This window comes from Mustela nivalis, assembly GCF_964662115.1.
Source record: "Mustela nivalis genome assembly, chromosome: 7".
NCBI classification, from domain to species: domain Eukaryota; kingdom Metazoa; phylum Chordata; class Mammalia; order Carnivora; family Mustelidae; genus Mustela; species Mustela nivalis.
Window position 1 is genome coordinate 44,607,893 of NC_139026.1, and position 26,860 is coordinate 44,634,752.

Genomic DNA, 26,860 nt, shown 5'->3' on the forward strand with positions numbered 1-26,860 from the left:
GCGTTCGCAGCTACTCCTGAGTCCTAAGCCGCCAGCCCCGAAGTCTCATAGAATCAAGCAGTCTTCGTTCTGTAATTTTACTGTTCCCACTGGAACAGGATTCATTGGATTTCTGGGAAGTATGAAGCCAACTCGACATTTGTTGAGTGCCGACTACCTACTCCCTTTCATAACCTAAATTCATCCCCACAACAATATAGAGAGTTCGGCTTTGCTATCTGCCTTTTACAAATGAGGCAGGAGACCCCATGGAGGAACTCGCCTCATTTCATTTGGAAATAACAGCAGAGGTGAGATGCAAACTCAGCTGTCTTTTGCAGCAATGCCCAAACTATTTTTCCTACCTGAATCTGTAACCCCTCCGAATTTCTCCTTCTGGCTACAGTGCAATTCGAGGGGGAGAGTCACACGTCAACCATAAGCATAACCATGATCCTCCTCTGTGTTCAAACGTAGCTGCTTAGCTTCCAGATTGTCAGTGTCCAACCATCCCTGAGGCCCCCAGGGAACTCAGGTGTTGCCGCCGCCATCCAAATGGATTCCAGGGCACTGCTGGGCCACCTGTCCTTTCTAAACTCCTGGTGAAGTCACAAAACAAAGCTGCCTCATGAGCTGACATTAATCTAAATCTTCATGGGCCCAGAGAATTTAGCTGTGGGATCCCAGACACTATGATCACCACGACAGATTGAGGAGGACAGCTGAAGACAGGTGAAGAGTTGTTGACTAGGGCAGCAGAAAGGTACACAATGAATTTAGGGACCAAAGCTGGTTCCAATGCTTCCCATCAGTAGCTCATGACCTTGGCAGTTATCAGACCTCTGTGAGCCTCATTTTTCACATATAAAGATGAAAACAGCACCTCAAAGTGTTGAGAGATAAGTGAGGTCACATAGGAGAGGCTCCTAACACAAAGAAGGCTCTCAAGGAATGAGAATTTGGTGGGATTAAGGAGTGAAAATATATCCCTCTTCCTGCCACAATGCCTACAAAGCTTTTAGAGATTCCGGACAATCCCTGCCATGAATTAGCAACACAGGAGAATGTGCATGAAGAAAGAAAAAGAGAGTTTGGTCCTTTGACCAGGGATAGGATGAAAAAAAATTATGTGAGGGGAAGAAAAGTATAGTGAAGCACAATTTCAATCACAATTTAAAATTTGTCTCGTAAGGTCTATTTTTTTTTAAAAATTTCAACAAAATGACGGCTCATTCAAGAAAAATAAGTAAATGTTATTTTCCATCATTTTTTTTTTGTTTCTTGTTATTGTTTTATATTGTAGTCATGGCATCATTTTGTTTAAAATGCTTTCTAAAAACCCAGTTCAAATGTAAAACACTGAACATGTTATTATAAAGTCACAGAAACCGTATCATTAGCTTTGCTTGTTACTCAGCAATTGAGTGAGGCAGCACTTTAAAACATCTGAAACATCTAGAAAACCAAATTCATGACCTCAGAAAAAGCAATAGTTGTTTGGCAAATTAAAATCCTTTTCCCCACTCCAGTCAGTAACTTAATCTTTGAATGTAAATTCGGTATGCACTGTGAGTAACCTGAAGGAGGAATCACACATCATTTTGCCTTAGTGCCAGCAAAATATCTCCAGTTGACAGTTATTAATTTCTAGTCAAATTATCCGGGAATAGGGTCAAAGAGAACTAATGGTTTTATTTTACATTCCAGAAAGTGTTGTGTTTCAGTATTCAGAATGCAGTGCTCTGTAGAGAGAGCTGCCACAGAAAGCAGGAGACCTGCGTGACCTCTCCAAAGAAAGTATTAGTGAGATTATTAAGTGTATTAACCCTTCCCCATGTCTCAGACACTTTCCCACAAACCATACTAAAAGTATCAAAGCTGTTTATTTATTCTTGATCTGTAGTGAGTAAAAAGTACAAAGTTTTAACTTACCGAAAACTATGTCTAGTTATGTATGAGTGACCAAGGATGAAGAGAGCTGTTACTGTTTTCGTTCACTTTTCAATTTGTCATTGATTTTGGAATTTTAGTATCAAAAATATAAAAGTAAAGGAGATCTGGAGGGCCTGGGTGGCTCAGTCAGTTGAGCATCTGACTCTTGATTTCCATCCAGTTCATGGCCTCAGCATCCTGAGATCCAGTCCAGCATCTGACTCTGCACTCAGCAGGGAGCCTGCTTGAGATTCTCTCTCCCTTTCCCTCTGCACCTCCCCCTGCTCGCTAGCTCTCTCTCTCTCCCCCACTCTCCCTCTAAATAATTAAATAAATAAAATATTTTTTTTAAAAGTAAAGGAGATCTAAAGACTATTATATAATTTTTTTTCTCCTCAGTTCCTAGCTAGGTGATCTCTGTAACGTGGCCAGTATCATGACAAAACGATAATTTTATTCAACTCAAATATAATCCTTTCAACTGACTTGCAGAAGCTTAAACAAATTCCGTGTTGCAGTGTCACATGCAAATAATTCCAAACAATGCTATTGGGGCTTTACAAAGCCCCACCACAATTGTGGTGCCCATCCAGGTACATCTTTCAGGCAACTACAAAACTCATATTGAAATTTGATAGTTGCAGGTGTAATATAACCGGTAGCATGGTAAACAGAAAGAACAGGAGACTTAGATTCAGAAGATCTACTATCTGTGTCCCAGCCCTGGTAATATGGTCTTGTGCAAGTCACTCTCTTTGAATTTCAGATCCCTATCCTCAAAAACTCATTGAAAAGAATGCCTTAAAAATGACTAAGAAATAGCAATAAAGGTTACTGCCATGTTTAAGAGAAATGTCTGGTATCTTCACTACCTGTATGCACTCTAAAGATACGGTACTTTTTAAAGCTTGATTGAGATATAATTCACATACCATATAATTGTACACATTTTAAGTATACAATACAATGTTTTTTTTTTTTTACTAAATTCACAAGATTGCACAATCATCTAATTTTAAAGCCTCTTTGCCTCCCCAAAAGTAACCCTATACCCATTAACAGTCATCCCCAATGTTCCCTGCTCCTTCTGTCCCTATTCCAGGAAACCACAAGTCTATCTGCTATCTCTATAGATTTCCTGTTCTGTACATTTTATATAAAAGGACTCCTATAAATACATAATCTTTTGTGACTGGCTTTTTTCACTTGGCCGTCTTTACAAGATCCATCCATAGTGTACATATTATCAGTACTTCCTTCCTTTTTATTGCCAAATAACTTCCCATTGTATAGATAAACCACATTTTATTATGCATTCATCAGATGACAAATATTTGAGTTGTTTACTTTTTTTAGCTTTTATGAATAATGCTGCTATGAACATTCATGTACAAGTTTTTGTGTGGATGTGTGCTTTCATTTCTAATGGGTATATATCAAGGAGTGCATCTACTGGATTCTATAACTTTTTAACATTTTGAAGACTCTGCCAAATTGTTTTCTAAAGCAGCTGTGCTGTTTTACATTCGCCAGCAATGTATAAGAATATCAATTTCTCCACCTCATCACTAACACTTGTTATTGTTAGCTTTTTTATTATAATCATCCTAGTGGGTGTGTAGTGGTATGACATCATGGTTTTGATTTGCATTTTCTTAGTGATTAATGAGTTGAATACCTTTCATGAGCTGATTGACTATTTGTACAGCTTCCTGGGAGAAATGTCTTAACCCTTTGCCCATTATATAATGGGGTTATTGTTTATTATTGAGTTGTAAGAAATCTTTATATATTCTAGAGTGTTTTATCAGATATATGGTTTACTATTTTCTGTCACTGTGTGGATTGTGTTTTTACTTTCTTATTGTTATTATTTACACCACAATGTTTTAATTTTCATGAAGTTCAATCTATCTTTTCTTTCTTTGCTTTTGTATCCACATTTGGCATTGTAGAAAAAAGGCTTTGCCTAACCTAAGGTCCTAAGGTTTATTCCTAAGTCTTCTCAGAGTTATATAGTTTTAGTTCTTACATTTAGGTCTATGCTCCATTTTGAGTTAATTTTTGTTAATGATCGCTGATAGAGGTTCAACTTTATTGTTTTGTCAATTAAATATGCCCAAAGCAATACATGTTCATTAAAAAAAATCATAAAATATATACAAGAAAAAGGAATAAAATAAAAAATATCCACAATCCTATTTATCCCTAAATAACTACTTTTAGCATTCTGGTTTATATGCTTCTAAAACCTCTTCTCTGTATGTGTATTTTATTTATTTTTTAATGGGATCACATAATGGACAGGTTCTGTAGGCAACTTTTTTCCTTTGATAATTATAAACATATTTACATTTCTGTTTTTTGGTCTTTTGTGAACTTCAATTTCTTTAGCTGTCTAAAAGCAAGTAATTGTTAGGATCAAGTAAAATAATGATGTAAAAGCATTTTGTAAGATTTTATTAATAGAGTAAATTCATTTTGTTTTTATTATTGTGCTAAATCAGTCCTTTTTACTGAAATGTTTTCTTCCAATACTCTATAAGAATGCTCATCCCGGGGGCACCTGGGTGGCTCAGTGGGTTAAAGCCTCTGCCTTCGGCTCAGGTCATGATCTCAGAGTCCTGAAATGGAGCCCCGCATTGGGCTCTCTGCTCAGCGGGGAGCCTGCTTCCTTCTCTCTCTCTGCCTGCCTCTCTGCTGCTTGTGATCTCTCTCTGTCAAATAAATAAATAAAATTAAAAAAAAAAAAAGAATGCTCATCCCGCTATATTAGCAAATTAATAATTCTTTAATGCCTATGTCCACTAAATTCTTCAAGATTAAAGGTCTATATCTTTGGTCCCCAAAGCCGGCCACAATTCCTGGCCCATATTAGTGCTCAGCAATTGTCAGAATTAATGTTTACTGTCAACACCTCTGAATTTTTTAAAAGTAAGTGTTGTTCTTGATCATGAAGTTAATATTATCAAATGTTTGATGAGTATAAGTTTATAATTGTTATATCTCCCTGATGGATTGACCCTTTTATCATCATAAAATATCCCTATTTATCTCTAGAAACATATTTTTGGTTTAAAGTCTGCTCTGTCTAATATTAGCATAATCATTTCAGCTCTCTCATGGTTGCTGTTCGCATGATATATATTTTTCCATCTGTTACATATAAAGTCCCCTCAACTAGGAACTGTAGAGCTCTTCATCCTAATGGTCTCCCTTTCTCCCTAGGCAGAGTTCCAGTACCACTGCAGTGGAGCTGGGAGTGGTTGCCTCTGGTCTTCTCAGCTTGCCACTTTGGGTGAGCAACCAGAGGAGACAGCTGAGGAGGGGAAGATTATGCTCCCAGGATTCAAGGCCTGTGACACCTGAGACAGAGTTTCTACCCTATGGGGGGGGGGGGGTGGGTGGGATGGGTTAAGGTCAGTGACTGGAGTTATAGCTAGTGGGAAAGGAGGCATGAGAAATACTGGCAGCCTGCCCTTTCAGGAGGATTATAGCCCCAGGATGGGAGCTGGGGGGAAAGAGAGAGCCCATTTCCTTCCCTATACTTGACCAAATTAGAATATACCAGGTAGATTTTCATAACATGGAGGAGATGATGGACTAGGTTGTGGCTGAAATACCATAGACCCTGGTGTTCTTGCCAAAAGATTTAGTAGATTTTCCTGAATGATTCTCCATTTTCTGTATACCCTCAGGAAAATTTCCAGAGACTTTAAATATTTTTTTTAATAATTTCACCACTTAAATTGCTTAGGGTCTACTGATCTCCTTACTCTGCCATTCCCATTATGATAATTTTTTAAGTGTTACTGAAATTTCTATAGTGGAAACTTTCCAGGCAAAAAGCATTATAGGCTCAGAAACATCCCCTTAGAAGCTTTCAGATTTCTTGTACTATAAGAAAGGAGTTGAAGAGGGAAAAAAGGAGCCTAGAGGCAAAGGCCTAAGGATGCTGATGCCTTGAGGCAGGTACCAAAAGAGATGTGAAGTCTTTAAGAATAACAATAAAATGGGCCTAGAGGGCATTATGCTGCATGAAATACATCAAACAGAGAAAGGTAAATACTGTGTGATTTCATTTATGTGTGGAATCTAAAAACAAAACAAAACAAAACAAATGAACAAACAAAAAAGTATAGAAACAGACTCATAGATACAGGAAACAAGCTATTGGTCACCAGAGATGGTGGAGGGAGAGGGTTGAGCAAAACATGTGAAAGGAACTGAGAGATACAAAATTTCAGTTATATATAGTCATACATATATACATACATATATATTGTAATAACTTTGTATGATGACAGATTTGGTAACTGGTCGATTGTGGGGATCATATCGTAGTGTATAAAAATATTGAGTCACTATGATGTACACCTGAAACTAAGAGGTTATTGTATGTCAATTATTCTTTGAATTAAAAAATGAATAACACTAAGAGCTTGAGATTGTGCTAATAATGTTTTCAGAACAGATATGATTGGAAGTTGCCTGGGGGTAGGGCTGTTCTCAGATCTGTTTCAGGAGTGGACCTGCAAGGTTCACTGGGTAGCGAATAGCAGCTAACAAGACTGTGTTTGCCTTTTTTTTTTTTAAACAGAAAACAGATTAACATAAAATCCAATCCAGTTTAGTATTATGAAATAACCTGTAGACCTTGGTGCCTGTCCTCCTACTCATTTCTGGGGAAAGGGTGTATTTCTAGAGGGAGGAGAAGTTGGGAGATGAGTTGGAGAGAAATGGAGGAGAGTAAGAGGAGGGTGCTGGGCTGGCAGACAAAACTGTCTCTGGAAGCATCAAGGAGAGAGGCTTTCCACTTCATGATATTCACCTGACATTCACAATTCCTTTGAAGTGAGGGTTCAAATGTCATAGAATTGAGAGCTAGCAGGGAGATGGCATCAATGGACAAGTATTAATTATCTGGCCAGCCAGCTGTTAAGTTTTCATAATTTCATTAATTTGGGAATGAAACAGTACTCTCTTTGAAGTTTTTCGTCTATTCATGTTAAAGTAGGATTCGGGAATTGTATTCATTTTCTAAGGTTGCCATAACAAAATACCACAGACTGGGAGGCTAAAACAACAAAAATGTATTTTCTCAAAGTTTTGGAAGCTAGAAGTCCGAGATGAAGGTGCTGGCAGGTTTAGTGTCTCGTAAGACCTCTTTCCTTGGCTTGCTGATGGCCAGTTTGCTATGTCTTCACATGGTCTTTTTTGCATATGCAAGTCAACATGGTGTCTCTTCCTCTTATAGGGGTACTAGTCATAGTGGATTAGTGCTCCATGCTTATGACCTCATTTAACTTTAATGCCCCTCTAAAGGCCTTATCTCAAAATATAGTCATAGTAGGGGTTAGAGATTCAACATATGAATTTGGGAGAACGCAGTTTAGTTCATAAGTATCATGTATATGAATGTCAGAAAAAAACGGTGAATGACTTCTAATTGGTTAAAAAGAAGAAGAAATAAAGAAATTGGGGTTCTGCTTAGCTCAGTCATTAGGGTTATCTCCCCCTTTGACTAGCCTATTTAGAAAACTGATAGTAATGAAAAAGTTCCTCGTCCATAATTATGCAAATGGTTCCTCTTCATTCAAATGCAAATAGATCTGTTCCACAGAGAACATAAATTAAATTCCCCTTTTAACCAGTTGTAACATCTTACTGGTTTCCTCATTAACTAACGAGCTAAACAAACTCTTTAACACTGTTCATTTTGTATTTGTATGAAATCTGTATGATTTTACCCTTTTAAAAATATGACCCTCTAAAATACAGAAGATTATGTGGGCAGTATTACTGCTGCTGCTCTAATTTCTCTGCCCTTCATTGATTTTCCTCTCTTTCATAACTTTTCTTTCCTATTTACTAAATTTAATCTCGGGGTTAGACATGGAAAGTAGCAGGCAGGTGCAACTCTGATGATGGACAAGGAAACAATGGAGGCCCCATCAGAATTCTGTAATGTTTCAATAAGGAGCCATGTTATTGAGAAGAATGTTACCAAAGCGTTTTTTTTTTTTAATTTCTTTTCAGCGTAACAGTATTCATTGTTTTTGTACCACACCCAGCGCTCCATGCAATCCGTGCCCTCCATAATACCCACCTCCTGGCTCCCCCAACCTCCCACCCCCTGCCCCTTCAAAACCCTCAGGTTGTTTTTCAGAGTTCATAGTCTCTCATGGTTCACTTCCCCTTCCAATTTCCCTCAACTCCCTTCTCCTCTCCATCTCCCCATGTTCTCCATATTGTTTGTTATGCTCCACAAATAAGTGAAACCATATGATAATTGACTCTCTCTGCTTGACTTATTTCACTCAGCATAATCTCTTCCAGTCTCATCCATGTTGCTACAAAAGTTAGGTATTCATACTTTCTGATGGAGGCATAATACTCCATAGTGTATATGGACCACATCCTCCTTATCCATTAATCTGTTGAAGGGCTTGTTGGTTCTTTCCATAGTTTGGTGACCGTGGCCATTGCTGCTATAAACATTGGGGTACAGATGGCCCTTCTTTTCACTGCATCTGTATCTTTGGGGTAAATACCCAGTAGTGCAATTGCAGGGTCATAGGGAAGCTCTATTTTTAATTTCTTGAGGAATCTCCACACTGTTCTCCAAAGTGGCTGCACCAACTTGCATTCCCACCAACAGGGTAAGAGGGTTCCTCTTTCTCCACATCCTCTCCAACACACGTTGTTTCCTGTCTTGCTAATTTGGGCCATTCTAACTGGTGTAAGGTAGTATCTCAATGTTGTTACCAAAGCTTTTATGTCATAGATTAATGATTCACAGATTAATGTCTGAATGTCATCGCTTAACAAACATCTATAAAATAGGTATGTTATTCTATCAGAAAAATGTATATATATTTAAACCTATCTTTAAGAACTTAGAACCTTTCTGGTTCTAGATATTCCGAAGTTCATGTTTAGATATTAAGATAAAATTTTAGATACTTAAATTAACTGGAAAGAGTCCATAAAATATGTCCTTTGCAGTTATTATAAATTTCTCAACCAGTCTTAAATAATGTCTACTATTTTTATTCATTTTACATCTCAAAAATGTCTATGCCTTGGTCTTGGAACACTTTTCCTTGATTTCCTTAACCAACAATTCAGTGATCATAAAGCATTCAAGCAACATGAAGGATTTAATCAACACTTGCATAAATGCATCGGAAAACACTGTATAAGCAGAGATAACTTTAAGCAAATATGTACTGTTCTTCTAAGCCATAATTTGTTTGAAAGTAGGTTAGTTCCAGAATATGGTGTAAAGTAGTTTTAACCTTAAATGAAAGCAACTTGCCTCCATCTCTTACCAAGGTGAACCTGTACCCAATATATCATACCAAATATGTTTGCCATGGTTTGATGTAGCAGGAATCTTTATAAAGGGAAATCAGATAGACAAAGCAAATAAACTAATACCTCAGATTACCCAAAGTCATCTTTATTCTTCTCCAACAGTAAAAACAAATTAATTTGCTTTCTGGCCCTTGGCATTTATGAATTCTAATTTAATCACGTAAATTTAGACTTCCTATGACAGAATTTGAAACCACATTGTGAACATGACTTTCACATAAGGCTTGTTCCTTTTTCCTGAATTAGAAAGTAAAATTAAAAAAAGAAAACTCTAAGCTTGTATTAGACCCAAGGCAAAATCAGCATAACCCTGCCATCTCCCGTTAAGTTCATTCAGGACTCTGGGGAGCCATGTCACCATCTGGACTGAAGTGCAAATGGTCAGAGGGAGGCCTGGGAGAGTGTCCTTAAAAAGACCCCAGCTGGCTGAGCAGCCACCTGTTGCCAAGATGAGTGAGGACACAATATATAGTGTTCATCATAATCCATCTGTTTCTAGTCTCCGAATATCTGATGCTGCCATGGCAAGCTGATACCAGGAGAGAACTGACTCAGACAGGCCAACACTACAAGTCCAGCTAAGCAAAAGATGTCTAGAAGTTACCATGATGACAGAGACAGAAGGCCGATTTGGTTAAGGAAGACAGAAGTAGGAGGCTTGGAGAAGCAGAAACACAGGAATTATTTGGAGCCCAGGAGCTCAGAGAAGCCAAAAGAACAGCATTAGGGAGTGGGTTGTTTTAATGGCCTGCTGAACACAGGTGTGTCTGGAACCAGAGACATTGATTGTAACTTCAGAACAGACAGATACATGTAGATTAATTCAACTCCTGACTAAGGCAAAAATATAGAATCTAGGATTAATTTACAGTCTCAGTGGTAAATAATAATAATAAATATAGTCAATACTTACACAGCACTTAGTAGTACTTTGTGTATATTCAATCCTCACCATAACCCTGTGAGGTAGGTACTATGGTTATCCTCAACTTGGAGATTAGAAATATTAAGTGCAGAAGATTTAGTAACGTCCCCAAGTGACGTTAGGTGGTAGGGCTGGATATGAAAGCCAGCTGTCTATACTCTTCACCAGTACCGTATGCTGCTTTCATTTCCTTGTACCTTCCAAGAAACTCCAAAAGCTGAGCTCTTCTCTTATTTTCTTACTTTATACTCCACTTGCCCTATTCAACCCTTTTCCCTCTGATTTCCCCCTTCTATCATATCATGAACATCGGGAGGGATATTCATGGTGGATACCGGGGAAAGGACTTCAAATACATAAGAGCATGCCCTCCTCTTCTTCCAAACCCATTTGCTTGGGTTAAAATAAGGAAGGACTTCTGGCTTGGGGCCAGAGAAGTTTCGCTTTTGAGTGCCTGAACCATATAAAGGACATGAGGGTTTGTGTGTGTGTGTGTGTATGTGTGTGCCCGTGCACGTGCTTATGCATTTGCACATACTCATACAGATGTAAAGGGCCGTGGGTAGGATAGAGAAGGTGGAGATTGAAGAACAGCGAAAGGTTGAAGGTGGGAATAGAGGAGCTGTGTTTAGGAGGAACTGGTTGAAACTTGTGACTTACACAGGCTGAGTAAAGCCCAAGTGATAAAATGAGGAACAGTTGGGGAAAGGGCAACAGAAGGGACTGAGACACTCAGCACAGCACCAGCTAAGGACAGCGGGTGACTCACAACCAGCAGATTTCGAACAGACTAATGTAGATTGATGGTCTTGTTCTTCAGGTCTCATGAGAACTCTTCCAGAGAATCTTAGAAATAAAAGGGAGGCTTTGAATGGGAGCAGGAAAAAGATGAGACCCCCGAGTTGTACAGGTAAGCACCACCAAGGAGCAAAATGCAAGTATTTTTGTTAATGGGACTGCATTATTTGCAGAGACCAGCAAGGCCTAGGGACATCCTAGCTTGCCGGATATTCAAGAGAGGGAAGAATAAGAGCCCTTCCATCATGTTGAGCACAACCACCAACATATTCTACTTAATAAAGGTCAACACAAATGTTGTGTTAGAATAGTTTATAATCCATCAAGGCCTTTGTTGTTGAGGTTTTATTTTTGTAGTCATTATTATAAATATTGAATTTTAATCATATATTAAAATGGTTGTTCTCTTTGTTATGGTATTCTCACAATGTGCAAATTTTTGTGCATTTTTCCCATTAGTACTGGCACTTGGTACTCAAGCTTGTCCCTCCAGATGTGATTCAATTCAAGTCTTAAGAAATTTAACTGTGACCTTTTAACTATTCACTGAACTTGTGTTTTCTTAGGTTGCCTGAAGTCAGATTCCAAGGACCAGGTGACATAAGTCGTTAAAAAAAAAAAAAAAAAAACCCTCAAAACAACAGAATAAGCATTTTTTATGTAAGCTAATGTGACTGGACCATATGTAATAGCCCTGCTGTCCTTCTCCTATTTTTTATTTTGTACATATCTTTTCAGTCATCAGCTGTAGCAGGCAATCTTAGGGGGGAAACAGCCTTTTAAAAATTCTCAAAAGGATGAAGTATGAACAGATGTCCAAGAGAAAGATAAAATAACATTGCAAATAAAATGTAGAGATTTATTGGCACACTTTAGCAAACTGTAATAGAAAATGTTGAGGACCTTTGAGTACAACACTAAAAGAGAAAAGGTAAAAAGTCTTATTTTCATCCATTGTGTTCAATAAATCATGTAGTTCCAGTTGTTTTTGAGAAGTTTGTTCACTTACTAGGAGTTGTCATTAGTTGTTAGGTCCAATTTATCATATGCAAAACCCTTTCTCCTTGTATGTGTTGTTATAGATAAACATATTACATGTAAGTAAGCATTTAGGTATTAATTTATAGCATATAACACTTTAATTTAAAATAAAGCCCTTACTTACAAAACAATATAATGATGTTTATTTCTTTTTTTAAAGAAATCTTCATTTTGGAATAGGAATAGAATAACTACACCAATGAGTCAATCAAATTCCATGGGAAAAGGAATAATATTGAAACATAGTTCATGTTCTTCGCTTTTAAAAAATAGAGGATACAGTTGGTGTTAGATCAACTCTTTGTATACATATTGACAGAGGGATAATAAGAAGTAGAATATTATTTACCTACTAATAGGAATTAAATAATTAAGTACACCTTGAGCACCTATTATGAACTAGGCACTATGAGGTTACTATTAGTAGGCAGTGCTTACTCTATGCTTAATGAAGAAAAAGACATGTAAACAACTATCTAAAGTGCAAAACAGAATTAAATAAGAGTCAGGCACTTTGGTATGAGATATTACCTCATAGTATTAGAATGGCCACTATAAATATATAAAGGGTGGCAAGGATGGGGGAAAACTATAACCCTCATATGCTGTTAGTGGGATTATAAAATGATGCAGCTACTATGGAAAAAGCAGTATGGAGTAACCTCAAAAAATTAAAAATAGGGGGCACCTGGGTGGCTCAGTCAGTTAAAGGGCCCACTCTTGGCTTCAGCTCAGGTCATGATCTCAGGGTTGTGGGGTGGAGCCCCATGTCAGGCTTCACAGTGAGCACAGAGTGTGCTTGTCTCTCTCCCTCCCTCTTTCCCCATCCCCCTATCCCCTTCTGCCCCTCTGGCTCTTTCTCTGCTCACTCTCTAAATAAATAAATAAAATAAAATATTTTTTTTTTAAAATTAAAAATAGAACTGTCGCATGATCCAGCAATCCCACTCCTGGGTATTTATCAGAATGAGTTCAAAACAAAATATCAAATAGATATTTGCACACCAACATTCATTGTAGCATTATTCACAACAGCCAAGATATGTACGCAACCTAAATGTCATCAATGCGTCAAAGGATAAAGAAAATGTAAAATGCAATGCATATTATTCATCCTTAAAAAGAAGGAAATCCTATCATATGCAAAAGATGAGTGAATTTAGAAGACATTATGCTAAGTGAAATAAGCCAGCCACATAAAGATGTACACTTCATGATTCTACTTGTATGAGTTATCTAAAGTAATCAAATTCATAGAAACAGAAGGTATAATGGTGGTCACCAAGAAGTAGGAAGAGGGGCAAGGGGGGCGTTGTTCAATGAGTATAGAAATTCAATCATGCAAAATTAAAATGTTCTAGAGATCTTTGTACAACAATGAGCACAGTTAACAATACTATAACATTCTTAAAATTGTTAAGAGGATAAATGTACGTTATATGTTTTTTACCACAATAAAAGGAGTCCTCAAAAAAAATTAGTGTTTTAGCAATATAAAGAAAGGAATAAATTAATTCTGATTCAGGGGAACATAGCTTCAGAGTGGTGGCAGCATTTGACCTGAGTTTAGAAGAGTGAGTAAAATTTTGATGTACAAGAAGGTATGGGAAAGCATTAACAAAGATCCAGATAAGTAAAATTTCATGGATTGCTTGAGGAACCAGCAATCTGGGTAGTTAGAATACATGCCATGTAGGACCAGCTCAGAGCACTTCTCAAACAGCTTCCTTTAAAGGACAATAACATCTTCTCTGTTATCTGTAACAATTTACAGCTATTTTACCAGGATAGAATGTTATTTTATAACCTCATTGTAAAAGTCTTATACATCATAGCTTATTTAACACCCCTCCTAGAAAGTGTAGAAAGAAATAGATTGTGATTCCACTAAATCTTGATATTTTTGCCCTTAAATTTTAAAGAGTTGTTTATCATGACTTAACATGGGACAAAGCAATTCAATTCAAGAAACACAGACATTAAAAACACTATCAAGAGAAAAAGTATATACAAATCAAAGCTCATTACTAAGTTTATAATTCTGATATATATAAGAATATGTTTTGTTGTTGCCCAAGTCTCTTATTTAAGACAGTTATAAACCTTAATGGCCAAAACTTATTTCTGTCTAATTTGACAAAGATATTAATAATTAAAATAGAAAGAAGGAAGTAAAAGTAATGAATTTAGACTAGGCCTGTTTGAGATGCTTATGGGACATTCAGATGGAAATGTTGAATAATCAATAATAACAGGAGGTTGGAACTTAGAAAAGAGTTTGACAAGAATGAAACTCACATTTATACAGTAAACTAATTTTGACAAAGGCACCAAAACCAAACAACTGGGAGAGGATAGTCATTTTGATAAATGATGCTAGGCAATCTGGATACCCACATGCAAACTAACGAAACAGGAATCCTATCTTATATCACTCACAAAAATTAACTTGAAATGGATCAGAATTTTTTCTCATATATATATATATATATATATATAATTATTTTGGGGGAGCTTTATAGTTTCAGATTGTATATTTAAGTCTGTGATCCATTTCTTTTTTTTTTTTAAGATTTTATTTATTTATTTGTCAGACAGATCACAAGTAGGCAGAGAGGCAGGCAGAGAGAGAGGAAGGGAAGCAGGCTCCCTGCTGAGCAGAGAGCCTGACTCGGGGCTCGATCCCAGGACCCTGGGATCATGACCTGGGCTGAAGGCAGAGGCTTAACCCACAGAGCAAAGGGTGCCTGGGTGGCTCAGTGGGTTAAGCCTCTGAACATTGCTCTTGCCAATAATTTGTTGGAAAAGACACCAAAAGCATGGACAACAGACCCTAAAATAGACAAGCGGGACTAGATCAAATTAAAGAGCATCTTCACAACAAAGGAAACAGTCAATAAATTGAAAAGGTAACCTACAGAAAAGGAAAAAATATTTAGACACCAAAAATCTGGTAGGAATTAATAGTTAAATTATATGAAGAACCTATACAACTCAACAGCAAAAAAGCAAATAACACAATATAAAAATGGGCAAAGGACCTGATTAGACATTTTTTAAAAGACAACATGCAAATGACCAGTAGGTATTTGAAAAGATGATCAACATCACTAATTGTCAGAGAAATGCCAATCAAAATCATAATGTGATCATCTCACACCTGTTAGGATGGCTATTATCAAAAATACAAAAGATAAATATTCACAAGGATGTGAAGAAAAGGGAACACTTTTGCACTGTTGGTAGGAATATAAACTGGTATAGCCATTATGAAAAACAGAATGGAGTTTCCTCAAAAAATTCAAAATTTAACTATGAGATGAACTAACAATCCCATTCCTAGGTATATATGAAAGAACTGAAAACAGTATCTCTAAGAGATACCTGCATTCCCATGTTCATTCCAGCATTATTCACAATAGCCAAGATATGAATAACCTATAAAGAAAATGTGGTTTACATATTATATATTATAGAAAATATTATTCCATTATATGGGTATATATATTGTCCTTATAAATAAGGAAATCCTGCCACTTGTGATGCTATGGATGAAAATGGAAGACATTATGCTAAGTGAAATAAGCCAAACAGAGAAAGACAAACATTGAATGGTGTCAATTATGTGTGAAATCTAAAAAATAAATAAATAAGGCCAATATCACAGAAACAGAGAATAGATGTTGGTGGATGGGGAGATGGGTGATGTAGGTCAAAGGGTACAAATTTTCAGTTATAAGTTCTGAAGATCTAATGTACAGCATGGTGACAAGAGTTAAAAATACAGTATTGTAAGCTTGAAAGTTGCTGAGAAAAGTTCTTAAGCATTCTTATCCACACGCACAAGAAAGAGTTAACTATGTGAAGTGAAGAATGTGTTAATTATCTTGACCTTGATAATCATTCCACAAATGTATATGTATGTCCAATAACCACATTGCACACTTTAAATATATACAATTATATTCATCAAAAAAATAGTAAAATATATTTTTAATTAATTAAAAATCTTACTAAGCTAATTTAGGATTGACACATGAGCAAGAAGAAAACAATGCATCTGGCCTATGTGATGCAGGGAGTTGCAACTGAGATACGTCATAAACCCAGGCACTTCAAAGTGTTAAAAGCTCAATTAAAGGATGGACTAGAAAAAATCTATCCACGAGCTCAGGGAGATAATGATGAAACTTATCTGATTCCTCCTGAGTTCTGAGTGACTGAACAATCAAGAAATTTATTTTAAAATATCAAAACAACAGGCCTATCCATGTAGGTGTCTGGTGGCCAGAACACCAAAGCCAAGAAATTAACATAAAATGAATTCAGACTTTTTTCTATATTCCTGGGGCTCCTGGCAGAAAAAAATGCTTTTCAGGGATCTCCCACAATCTGCCCCACAAAACTATTCTCTTTCTCTCTCCCTCCCTCTTGACCTCTCTCCTAAGCAAACATTAAATAGTAATAAAAATGTACCATGTACTAAGCCACAAGGCAAATCTCAACAAAAAAGTAAAGATTGGATATCATAAAGACTACTTTCTCAATAAATGCAATAAAATTAGAAGTGAATAAAAATAATGTAATTCTAAAAGACCCACATTTGAAATATTCAAAATATACTTCTATATAATTCATTGATCCAAAAGAATTCATAAAGGAAATTTTAAAATATTTAGAAAATAATGAATTATTATATAACAATAATGAATTTAGCTATAGTAGTAGTTACAGGAAATACTACAACCTAAAATGTATACAATAAAAAAAAGGAGAAAGATTAAATTAAGGAGAGTAGCAAATAAGGAGTTCTATTTTGGACTTGATACATTTGAGATAAATATGAAACATCTCCATTACACTTGATCTTAGCCAAAAGGCTGAGAAGCGATTGAAACATCTCCATTAAACTAATGACCTTACTGTAAGTGCCTAGAATTCAAAGAAGGGTTCAAGTTTCAGGAGAGGAATGTGATAATTATCTCCATATAGATACTATTTACTGTCAAGATGATACATGAAATTACCCAGAGGAAGAGCCTATATTAAAAAGATGGGTAAGAACAGAGCCTTGGAGTCCCCCAAAATTTAGAAGAAAGGAAGATGAGAATCTATCAAAGGAAACTGGAAAGAAGCAAGCTATGAAGGAGGAGAAAACCCGTAAGTATCTTGGAAAGGAAGGTAAGAAATAAAAGTGTTTCAAGAAGGAAAAATTAGTCAACTGATTCATATTCTCCTAGGAGATGAAGTGAGATGGGTGCAGAATTAATCACTGATTGAATTTTGCAATATGGAAGACATTTCAAAGGATTGGAGGAAGGGGAGAGCCTGAATCAACCACTTAGTTAAGCATTGCTTAACAGTAGGGTTCCAGCTCCACCTGTGTCTGGAGAAAGATAAGGGCAGGTGAAGATATAGGTAAAGTTCTCATTGAAAAAGAGTTAAAGGGACGCCTGGGTGGCTCAGTTGGTTAAGCAGCTGCCTTCGGCTCAGGTCATGATCCCGGCGTCCTGGGATCGAGTCCCATGTTGGGCTCCTTGCTCGGCGGGGAGCCTGCTTCTCCCTCTGCCTCTGCCTGCCATTCTGTCTGCCTGTGCTTGCTCTCTCCCCCCTCTCTCTCTGATAAATAAATAAAATTTAAAAAAAAAAAGAGTTAAATATAAGATATAAACAGAAGCTAAATTGAAGGTAGTGGATTCTGAGAGATATTCAGAAAGGAAGGGGTATATTCAGAACTACATATTAAGCTGTCTTTGCCTGAAAGGCGACTGGAGAAAGGAAATAGTCTAAGCCAGAGACATCAATGGCTTCAAGTAGTAAACAGTCAGCATTCCAACAGGAAATGGATGGCACATTCATATTAAGATAATGCTAGGAGAGTTTATTTAAGAAGAAATTTAATTGCATGATCTGAGTGGGGATAGGGAACCTCAAGGGATAGTGCAGAAATCAGGAATTAGAAGCAGTAAGACTAAAATCAACTTTCCCCTTAGACCTAAAGGAAGATGGGAAGGATAGAGCATCAAAATTCAAGAAGGGAGTTGAGGAGAGCAGATTACCTTGAAAAGACCCACATCCCATAGGAGAGACAAGAAAGTATTATTTGACTTCTTAAACTGTATTAATTATTCTTTTAAAAAAATATTTTGTTGACTTATTTGACAGAGAGAGAGAGAGAGCAAGCTGAACAGGGGGAGGGGCGGGGGGGGGGGGGGTGGAGAAGCAGGCTCCCCACAAAGCAAGGAGCTTGAAACAGGGCTCAATCCCAGGACCCTGAGATCATGACCTGAGCTGAAGGCAGACACTTAACCAACTGAGCCACCCAGGCACCCCTGTACTAATCATTGCTAAAAAGAAAACTAAAAGAAGTTTTATTGAGAGCTTCCATGTTCCAGGGACTGTACTAAGTTTACATTATTTAAATTCCCAATAACTGTATGATCTAGATACTCCCTGGAGAAACCAAGGAAATAAATACAATGACCTACTTCCCTTCCTCCTTCAGAACTCCTGTCAAGGCTCCCCATTGGTCAGAGCCAACAGTTAATCAGAGGACAAGGCATCAAACTGACAGAAAAGAGAATAGTCTTAGCAGTAAAAAAAACAAGCAGAGCATCTAAGGCCTAGGCCTACCATGGAGATGGAGGCAAATTAAAACCCAAATCTGATTTCAGCCATCTCACCAAGCAACCATCATGATTAATTGGCTTCCCATTTAGGTTGCTTGCAGAGAGAGGCAAACTGTTGAGGCCAATGCAAATATCTATTCCACTTAGCATTTTATATTCTCAACTCAGAATTAATAAAATAGCATTCTGGAGTTATTAAAAATAGAAACTTTATAAACTATTAACCAACAGCTCACATGGTTTTAGGATTCGAACAACACAAATGATTGGAGGTAGCTGTGATAGAAACAAAGGCAAAAACCAGAGGAAATTTTAATTAGTCATCAATACTGTACAAAACAGAAGATGTGGCGATGAACACCAGGGCACGGTGGCTGCATAGCAACAATTGACTGAACAGCTACTTCTCCCTTTAATGGTGCATGCTGATCCCTGTTTATTCCCATCCCAGCATGCTTCACTCCACTAAACTAATGACCTCACTCCTACAGTACCTGAGGTGTTCCCTCGTGCAATCCACCTGAAAATCATCTCAGAGGGTCTGGAGCTTAAAGGGGTCCCAAGAGTCATCCTTGGGTTTCCAAATCTTCAACAACTAGAGATACTACATGGGACTAACTAGGAGCTTAATTAAAGGAGGCGAAGGGGCACCTGGGTGGCTCAGTGGGTTAAAGCCTCTGCCTTCAGCACAGGTCATGTTCCCAGGGTCCTGGGATCAAGCCCCACATCAGGCTTTCTGCTCAGCGGGGAGCCTGCTTCCTCCTCTCTCTGGCTGCCTCTCTGCCTACTTGTAATCTCTGTCTGTCAAATAAATAAAAATAAAAACACTGATCCCTCCTTGCTATGCTTTTTTACTTTGTCTTCTTTATGTTTTTCCGCTCACCTAAAAAATCCTTTTCTAAAAACACTTGTAAGTACAAGCTCCTGAATTTGGATTTTATAACCCTTTTTGTTGTTGTTTACGGCTATAGCATTTTCTTTTCCTCCTTTAATTGTTTCCATTTCATTGACTAAGATCACTTAACCTGGTTTTATGAGGCCTTTGTGATCTGGAGCCTGATTACTGCCGCAGCTGCATCTCTTTACATGCTTCCCTAGTTCCACATCCACACTGACCTTCCCTGCAATTCATTAGAGAGAGAGAGTGAGAGGATCTCCTGGAATATTAAATCAATGCACTTAATGGCATATCATTCTGTAAAATTCTACCCCTAGCAGTTTGGACATACTAGAAAGGGAAGTCTTCCCTTGTCACTGTCCTTCTCCAGACTCCCTATTAATATATTCAGTGTCATTCACAGCCATTCCCAAATGCTTCCCTGATGCCCACACTCACAAAGTTGGGTTAAATGCCCTGCCTTTGAGGCCCTAAACAGCCTGTAAAAGCCTTATCTGTATTACAGGTTTGCTTATTTGTTTATTTTTCTGTCTTCTCCACTAGACAGGTAGATTCTTGCAAGCAGGACAAGCCACACAGGGGTTGAATGAATCCGTACCTTAAGCTGAATCTAGGGGCCAGTTTGGTCACCTACATCCTCACTATTGTACTAGACATACAGCAGCGCTCCAGGTTACTGGACCCCTAAAAGTGATTTCTCCACTTCACTTCCTTTTCATTCCCCGCACTTACCAATCCCAAGTCATAAAGCAAACTTTCTAAAAATCATTTTAACTTTTTTCCAATAGTCAATACCTCCCACCCAGGCACAGGGAATGTGTTTTCTGATTTCATAATCAATGATATAAACCATTATCACAAATGATACTTCTGTGGGAAATGTAACTCCAAGTGAGACACCAATTTTCTCGGCAACAAGTGTGTGTTCTAGTACATATCTCTGTGACAGCTTATTAAATGGAGCCCTCTTATGACAGGGTTCAAGCTCTTTAAATATATTAAGGTTTCAACCCCTACTTTATAGTGTTCCCCCTTCACTTTCTGTTCTACCCCCACTTTCCCTCTTCACAACACATGTGCAAATCCACAAGCAATCTCTACTACACACACCCACTTGGCTTTCCATTACAAGACATGTCAGCCTAATGGATTGGGGGTGTCACTGTTCCTATTCTATTCAAGGAACAATGTCAATAGGAAATAAATCTCCATCCATCAATTTGCTAGAAATCACAGGGTTTCTCAGGTCATGCTGTAATTCACCCAAGAATACCTTGGAACGCAGTAGAACTATTCAGGGGCACCCTATATTCGGCTGAGAGACACACATCCCTCCCTATCAGAAATAATTAAACATGTGCGGATAAACACTGAAGGGATTTTTAAGGAGTTCAGGCTTCATTTCACCACAACCAACCACATTTAGCACAAAGAAGAAGAAATCTCAAACAGGCTAGCCCTTTAGAATTTAAATTCCTACAAGGATCTAAACACCAAAATCACATGAGCTCCCTAATCAGAATGCACTGGTGCACAGGGACCAGAAGAATCTTCACATAATCCAAGAATTAAATGGCAAGCCCCCAAATCACTGAATGAATAATGAACAAAGTAATTTAATCAAATTACCTGCCTCTTGAAGGCTTATTTCAGTTCTTGGAGTGGCCTGCTAGTATGCGATGTCTTTATTTTCCTAGAGGCTATTTTTATCCTGTTACCTGTTTAAACCACCATAGTGGCTCCTTACTATTTGCAGGCATTTGTGGGCACAAATATCTCCCAGCCTCCAAGGCCTTCCACAAACTAACCCCCATCTATAGCATATTCTCATCCTCCTTGTGGTCTTTAGTTTGTCCCTCCAACATGTTGCCACAACCTGACACGTGTTTCTGCATAGTTTTGCCAACATAACAGGCCCCATATAAATTTATTGTACATGAATTATAATCAATTTTAAAATGAAAAAGAATTTAATCACCATTAATCAGAGATGTGAATAAGCAAAAAGAGTAGAGTGGAACAGAATAATCAAGGGAAACCTAGGAAACATAATGGTCAGGGAAAGTCATTCTGAGTGGCAGTAGACAGTCTCATACCTAAAATAAGCAAGATCCAGATACACAAAGAAAGAGGAACCTGTTCCTGGAAGAAGGAACAGAATCAAGACCTTGAAGCAGGAAGACTTTTGGTGTGTTCAAGGAATCCAATGTAAAAATGAGAAAAGGACACAAGAAGTTAAAGAGGAAGAAATGGGCAGATCACACAGGGTTTTAGGTCATGGTAAACATTTGGATTTTATCTTAAGTGAAAAAAGAAGCCATTGAAAAGTTTTTTTTTAAAAGATCTTATTTATTTATTTGACACAGAGAGAGATCACAGTCAGAGAGGCAGGCAGAGACGGGGGTGAGCCGGCTTCCCGCCGAGCAGAGAGCCCAATGTGGGACTCGATCCCAGGACCCTGATATTATGACCTGAGCCGAAGGCAAAGGCTTAACCCACTGAGTCACCCAGGTGCCCCTCCCCTGAAAAGTTTTAAGCAAGGGAGTGACCCCTGTTCATTCACCCAACAAGGTTAATTATCATCTACCATGTGCTAAGCACTGTTGTAGAACAGAAGATGCAGCCATAAACATCATACAATCTTTTACCCTCATGGAACTACCAGTCTAGTGGAGGAGACAGTCACCCGATCAGTAAATTAATGCAGCATAGTATCTGTGGATGGTGATGGCTGCTGTGGAGACAAGAAAACAAGGGAAAGGGATAGAGTCTGTCAAGGAGGGTTGCCATTTTAAATAGGGTGGTGTGATGGTAAATGTAATGTGTCAACTTGATTGGGACATGAGATGTCCAGACATTTGGTCACACATTATTTTGGGTGTGTGTGTTTCTAGATGAGATTAACCTTTGAATCTGTAGCCAGAGTAAAGCCGATTGCCTTTCCTAATGTAGATGGCCTCCATCAATTGAAAACCTGAGTAGAAAAAAAAGGGAGCTGAATAAGTGGGAAGTTAATCTGCCTGAAATCTGCTTTTCTTGAGCTGGGACATTGGTCTTCTCCTGCCCTTGGGCTAGAACATTCACCCTGTCCTGGTTCTCAAGCCTTCCAACTGGGACTGGAACTATTCCTTCATCTCCAGCTTGCAGATCTTGGGACTTAACCTCCATAATTGTGTGAGCCATTCCTTATAATAAATATCTCTCTGTGTCTCTCATGAATATATATATCATATATATATCATATCATATATATTCACAAGAATATATATATTCATATATATATCTTATTAAATCTGTTTCTGTGGAGAGTCCTAACACAGAGAGAATAGGAAGACCTCGTTGTGATGTGATACATGAACAAAGACTTGAAAGAAGTGAAGGAAGCAGGACATAGTGTTCATGAGGGAATCTAAGAAAGAGCTGCCAGTGAGGTAGGAAGAAAACTGGAAACTGTGATAGCCCAAAAGCCTACTAAAGATAGTGTTTCAAGTAGTAAAGAACAATCGGTTGTGCCCAATGCTGGCTATTGCTCAGTTAAGAGGAGGGCTAAGACTTGACTGTTGGTTGAATTTTACAATGTGGAAATCAATGGCAAACTTTAATAAAGTAGTTTCAGTAAAGTAACGGTGGGGATTGGCCTGAATAGAAGGAGTTCAGAGAAAATGGAGAAGTGGAGGAAATAAGTATAAATTACTACTTAGAGGAATTTCCTTGTAAATGGAAGTAGAAAAATGGGGCAAGGGGTTTGGGTAGATATGCTCGTAGAGATGACCTGATGGAGAGGGGAAAGTAGTGATGCTGGACAGAACCGGGAGAATATCTGGAGTCATTTTTTGAGTAAGTGAAACAAGATTGCATCTCACCCATGAGAGGAGGAGCGGCTTTGGATGGGAGAGTTTATCCAAAATAGTAGGAGGAAAAGGAGGTCAGAACGGCACATATACAGGTAGGTGGATAGACATGGTTCTGAGAGTCTGTGCATATAATCAAAGTTAAGCTTGAAAAGTTAATTCTGACCGTTCTGTGGGCAATAGGCCAAGTGTGAAAGCGGGGAGTCCAGAAAGAAAGCTGGTGCAATTATATAAACAAGAGATTTTGGTGTCTTGGACTAAGGTGGTGGCAATGACAATGAAGTTCTATATTATGATTAAACAACATATGTTATTTCTGTGTATCATCAACAATAATCTTTCTAACAAGAATTTATTTATACATTTATTTTGCAAATAAACTGAAAGCACTACATTATGCCTTAGAACAATTACAGACACACAGTACATTTTTAAGTTCCTATCAAAAATACCACTAGAAAATAACTTTCCTGTAAGTTTTTATGTTTCATTAGGTATTAACAAGTTCTTTAATCTTATTCCAACATGATATTCTGTAATCAGAAAAGAAACATGTGAATAGATAATGATATTTCTACTCTTGTCTCCCTCAAACTTCCACCAATTTCCACAATCATAGGTATGTGACAGAAATAGTCCCTGTGGTTCTCCAGAGATGTTACTGCATGTTATTGAAATTAAAAGCTAGCTGATGGGAGGGGGAGCACGCATCCTGTTCATAAGCTCTGAAAGGATTATTATCTGAAGCAGAAAATACCTGTAGAATTGAGACTGAGAAAATATACCTCCTATTTCTATTTTCTACGTATTCTTGATCATTTTTAACTCCACCATAATGTGCATTTATTCTTCTGTCTCTTTTAAAGCTTCAACAACAAATGTATTTGTAACCATTTTGCTCTTTTATTTAGTCACCTGATGTGAAACTGTCTAATATGCACAAAATATAAGATTCAACCCCACACTTCCCAGTGAGATTTGAAACATGCCTAGACTCTCTGGTAGAAAATAGGTAATTCCCAGGGAGGAAAAATGTTACGCTGTAAATAGCTGCCTCTTGTATTAATCCACAGCCTTTACTATTTGCTCCGTTTTCTTTCATAAGATTAACATTTAAAAGCCTCTTTGTCACAGACTGAAATTGAATTGTGAAATGTGCTCCTGAATAAATAATTTTTTCCTGAATGTTAATTACATAGGCAATTATACTGAAGTATAATTTTACATAAATACAGTGTTAGAAGTTCTACAGATATGAACAATTGCACAAATGCCTCCTCAATGGGGGGAAAAAAAGTTTCTGAGGTTGAAAGTAGCTAACATGCTGGATAAATATGGAACATTTGATGTATTGAATATTAATCTTTATTTTTTTAGGATTCTGTATTACAAAGCTTTCAGGCAACTACACAGCTAAATATTCATAAAGACAAAATATACATACTTTAAAATTTTCCTTACATATTCAGAATAACAAAAAAATATATGAATATTTGTTTGTTTGTTTGTTTTTACTTTTTAAGTTTTTCTTTAAATTCCAATTAGTTAACATATGGTGCAATATTCATTGCAGGTGTACAATGTAGTAGTTCTACCTTCCATACAACATCTGGTACTCAACACAATTGCACTCCTCAATCCCCATCACCCATTTCCCTCTTACCCAACCCCCATCCCTGCCTTCCTTCTGGTAACCATCACTTTGTTCTCTATAGTTAAGAGTCTGTTTCTTGGTTTGCCTCTCTTGTTTTTTCCCTTTGACCATTTTTTTCCTTAAATTTCACATATGAGTGAAATCATGTGGTATTCGTCTTTCTCACTGACTTATTTCCCTTAGCATAATACTCTCTAGCTCCACCCAAATAAGTATGCTGATATTTAAGGGTCTAAGCCAAAAGCTATAATGACACAAGTCTAGTTATAAGTAATTTGAAAATAGAATGTATCCAATTTTGATACTCACATTATTTCTTCCAGGTGAAGTATTTCATAGGCAATTATCAGCTCCATATTTGACAATATGACCAGACAATGATGATGGCAATGACTAGTTTTCACAAAGCAATCTCACTCATTAGAGGCACTAGACTCTTAGTCAAGAATTCCTACTCTAATTAAGAGTCACAACCAACCTGGAGCCAGACTGCTGCTTGGAGATAATAACTAATGAAGCAAGTAATCTTTATTGATGACTTCCTGTATGTAGGCACATGGCAAAGGACTCCCCATATTGTCCCTTTTAACCTCACTGCAACTCTAAGACATTGTGACAACCACACAGAAAACCAAGCTTAGGAATTTTTTTGATTTGCCCAAGTTCATACAACGTTAAAGGTAAATCTGATCCAAATACAGGTCTTTCTCTCTCTTTTCTTTTTAAAGAATTGTTTATTTATTTGAGAGAGAGAAAGAACAGGGGTGAGGGAATGGCAAAGAGGGAAAACAGAGAGAGAGAATCTCAAGCAGACTCTCTTCTCATCATGGAGCCCAATGCAGGGCTCAGTCTTATAACCCAGAGATCAAGACCTGAGCCAAAATCAAGAGTCAGACCCTCAGCCAAGTGAGCCACCCAGTTACTTCAGTCCACATCTTTCTTAATTCAAGTCCACACTATTAAGTAGACTCTGTTTTGTAACACGGAAATAAAAGCTTTAGTTACTCCAGAATAGAAAATCTGCCAGTATTTAAAATCACAACCTTAACTTCCATGCCTTTTTTTTCTTTTACAAATATGTATCCTGGTTTGACATTGGGACTGGGTTAAGTGCAGTATCCAAATTACCTGTCTGAATTAGAAGAAGGAAACAAATAATTTGCCATTAATTTTTAAAGAACTTGGCTAAGATTTTAAATCTTAGCCTACAAATCCTTCTTATTCAAAGTGTGATCCATAGGTCAGAAGTATCAACAACACCTGGGACCTTGTTGGAAATGCAGAAATTTAGTCCCCTTACTGGCCAGCCAAACAAGTCCCCAGCTTAAGAAACATTGCTACAAATAATAGGTCATCCAGGTTTACACAGATCCAGCACTAATACCCTTTAAAATTACATAATTTAAAATTACCTAAAAGCACAGTCATGTTTTAAAGTATCCTTTGCAAGTAGATACTATAAACTTCTAGTACTTGATGACAATGATAGGAAAAGGAGGCCAGCAGATGCACTGGTTTAAGCTTCAGGAAGTACTTTCGTTGGGTTTTCAAATTTCCCCCAGTTTTCCAATCTATAGAGCTAACCCAGAAAAGCTTCTATTTAGAGACTTTTAAGCAGACAGCATTTACTACTGCTTGACTTCAGTGGGAGGATTCTGTTTTCAAAAAAGTATTTCCGTCACTGATTTTTGTAAAAATAATGAATAGATAAGATTTTCACAGTACATTATGGCTTCCTTATATTTCTCTTCTATAGCACATTGCTGTGAATCA

At 37.5% G+C, this 26,860-nt stretch overlaps 1 protein-coding gene across 2 annotated transcripts in view; it reads left to right on the plus strand.

Annotated features, from left to right (window-relative positions):
• The window catches only part of LOC309870518 (uncharacterized protein), a 93,427-nt gene that overhangs the window by 60,525 nt on the left and 6,042 nt on the right, over positions 1 to 26,860 (plus strand). Inside the window, exons 4-5 of one of the 2 annotated variants that reach the window (XR_014314637.1) lie at positions 11,037 to 11,126; positions 17,048 to 17,215. Coding sequence is in view for 1 of the 2 variants with exons in the window: in XM_082742856.1 (XP_082598982.1) it covers positions 11,037 to 11,126 (90 nt within the window). In the remaining variant the exon portion in view is untranslated. The remainder of the gene's footprint in view (positions 1 to 11,036; positions 11,127 to 17,047; positions 17,216 to 26,860) is intronic. The other variant, XM_082742856.1, reaches the window with a different exon arrangement.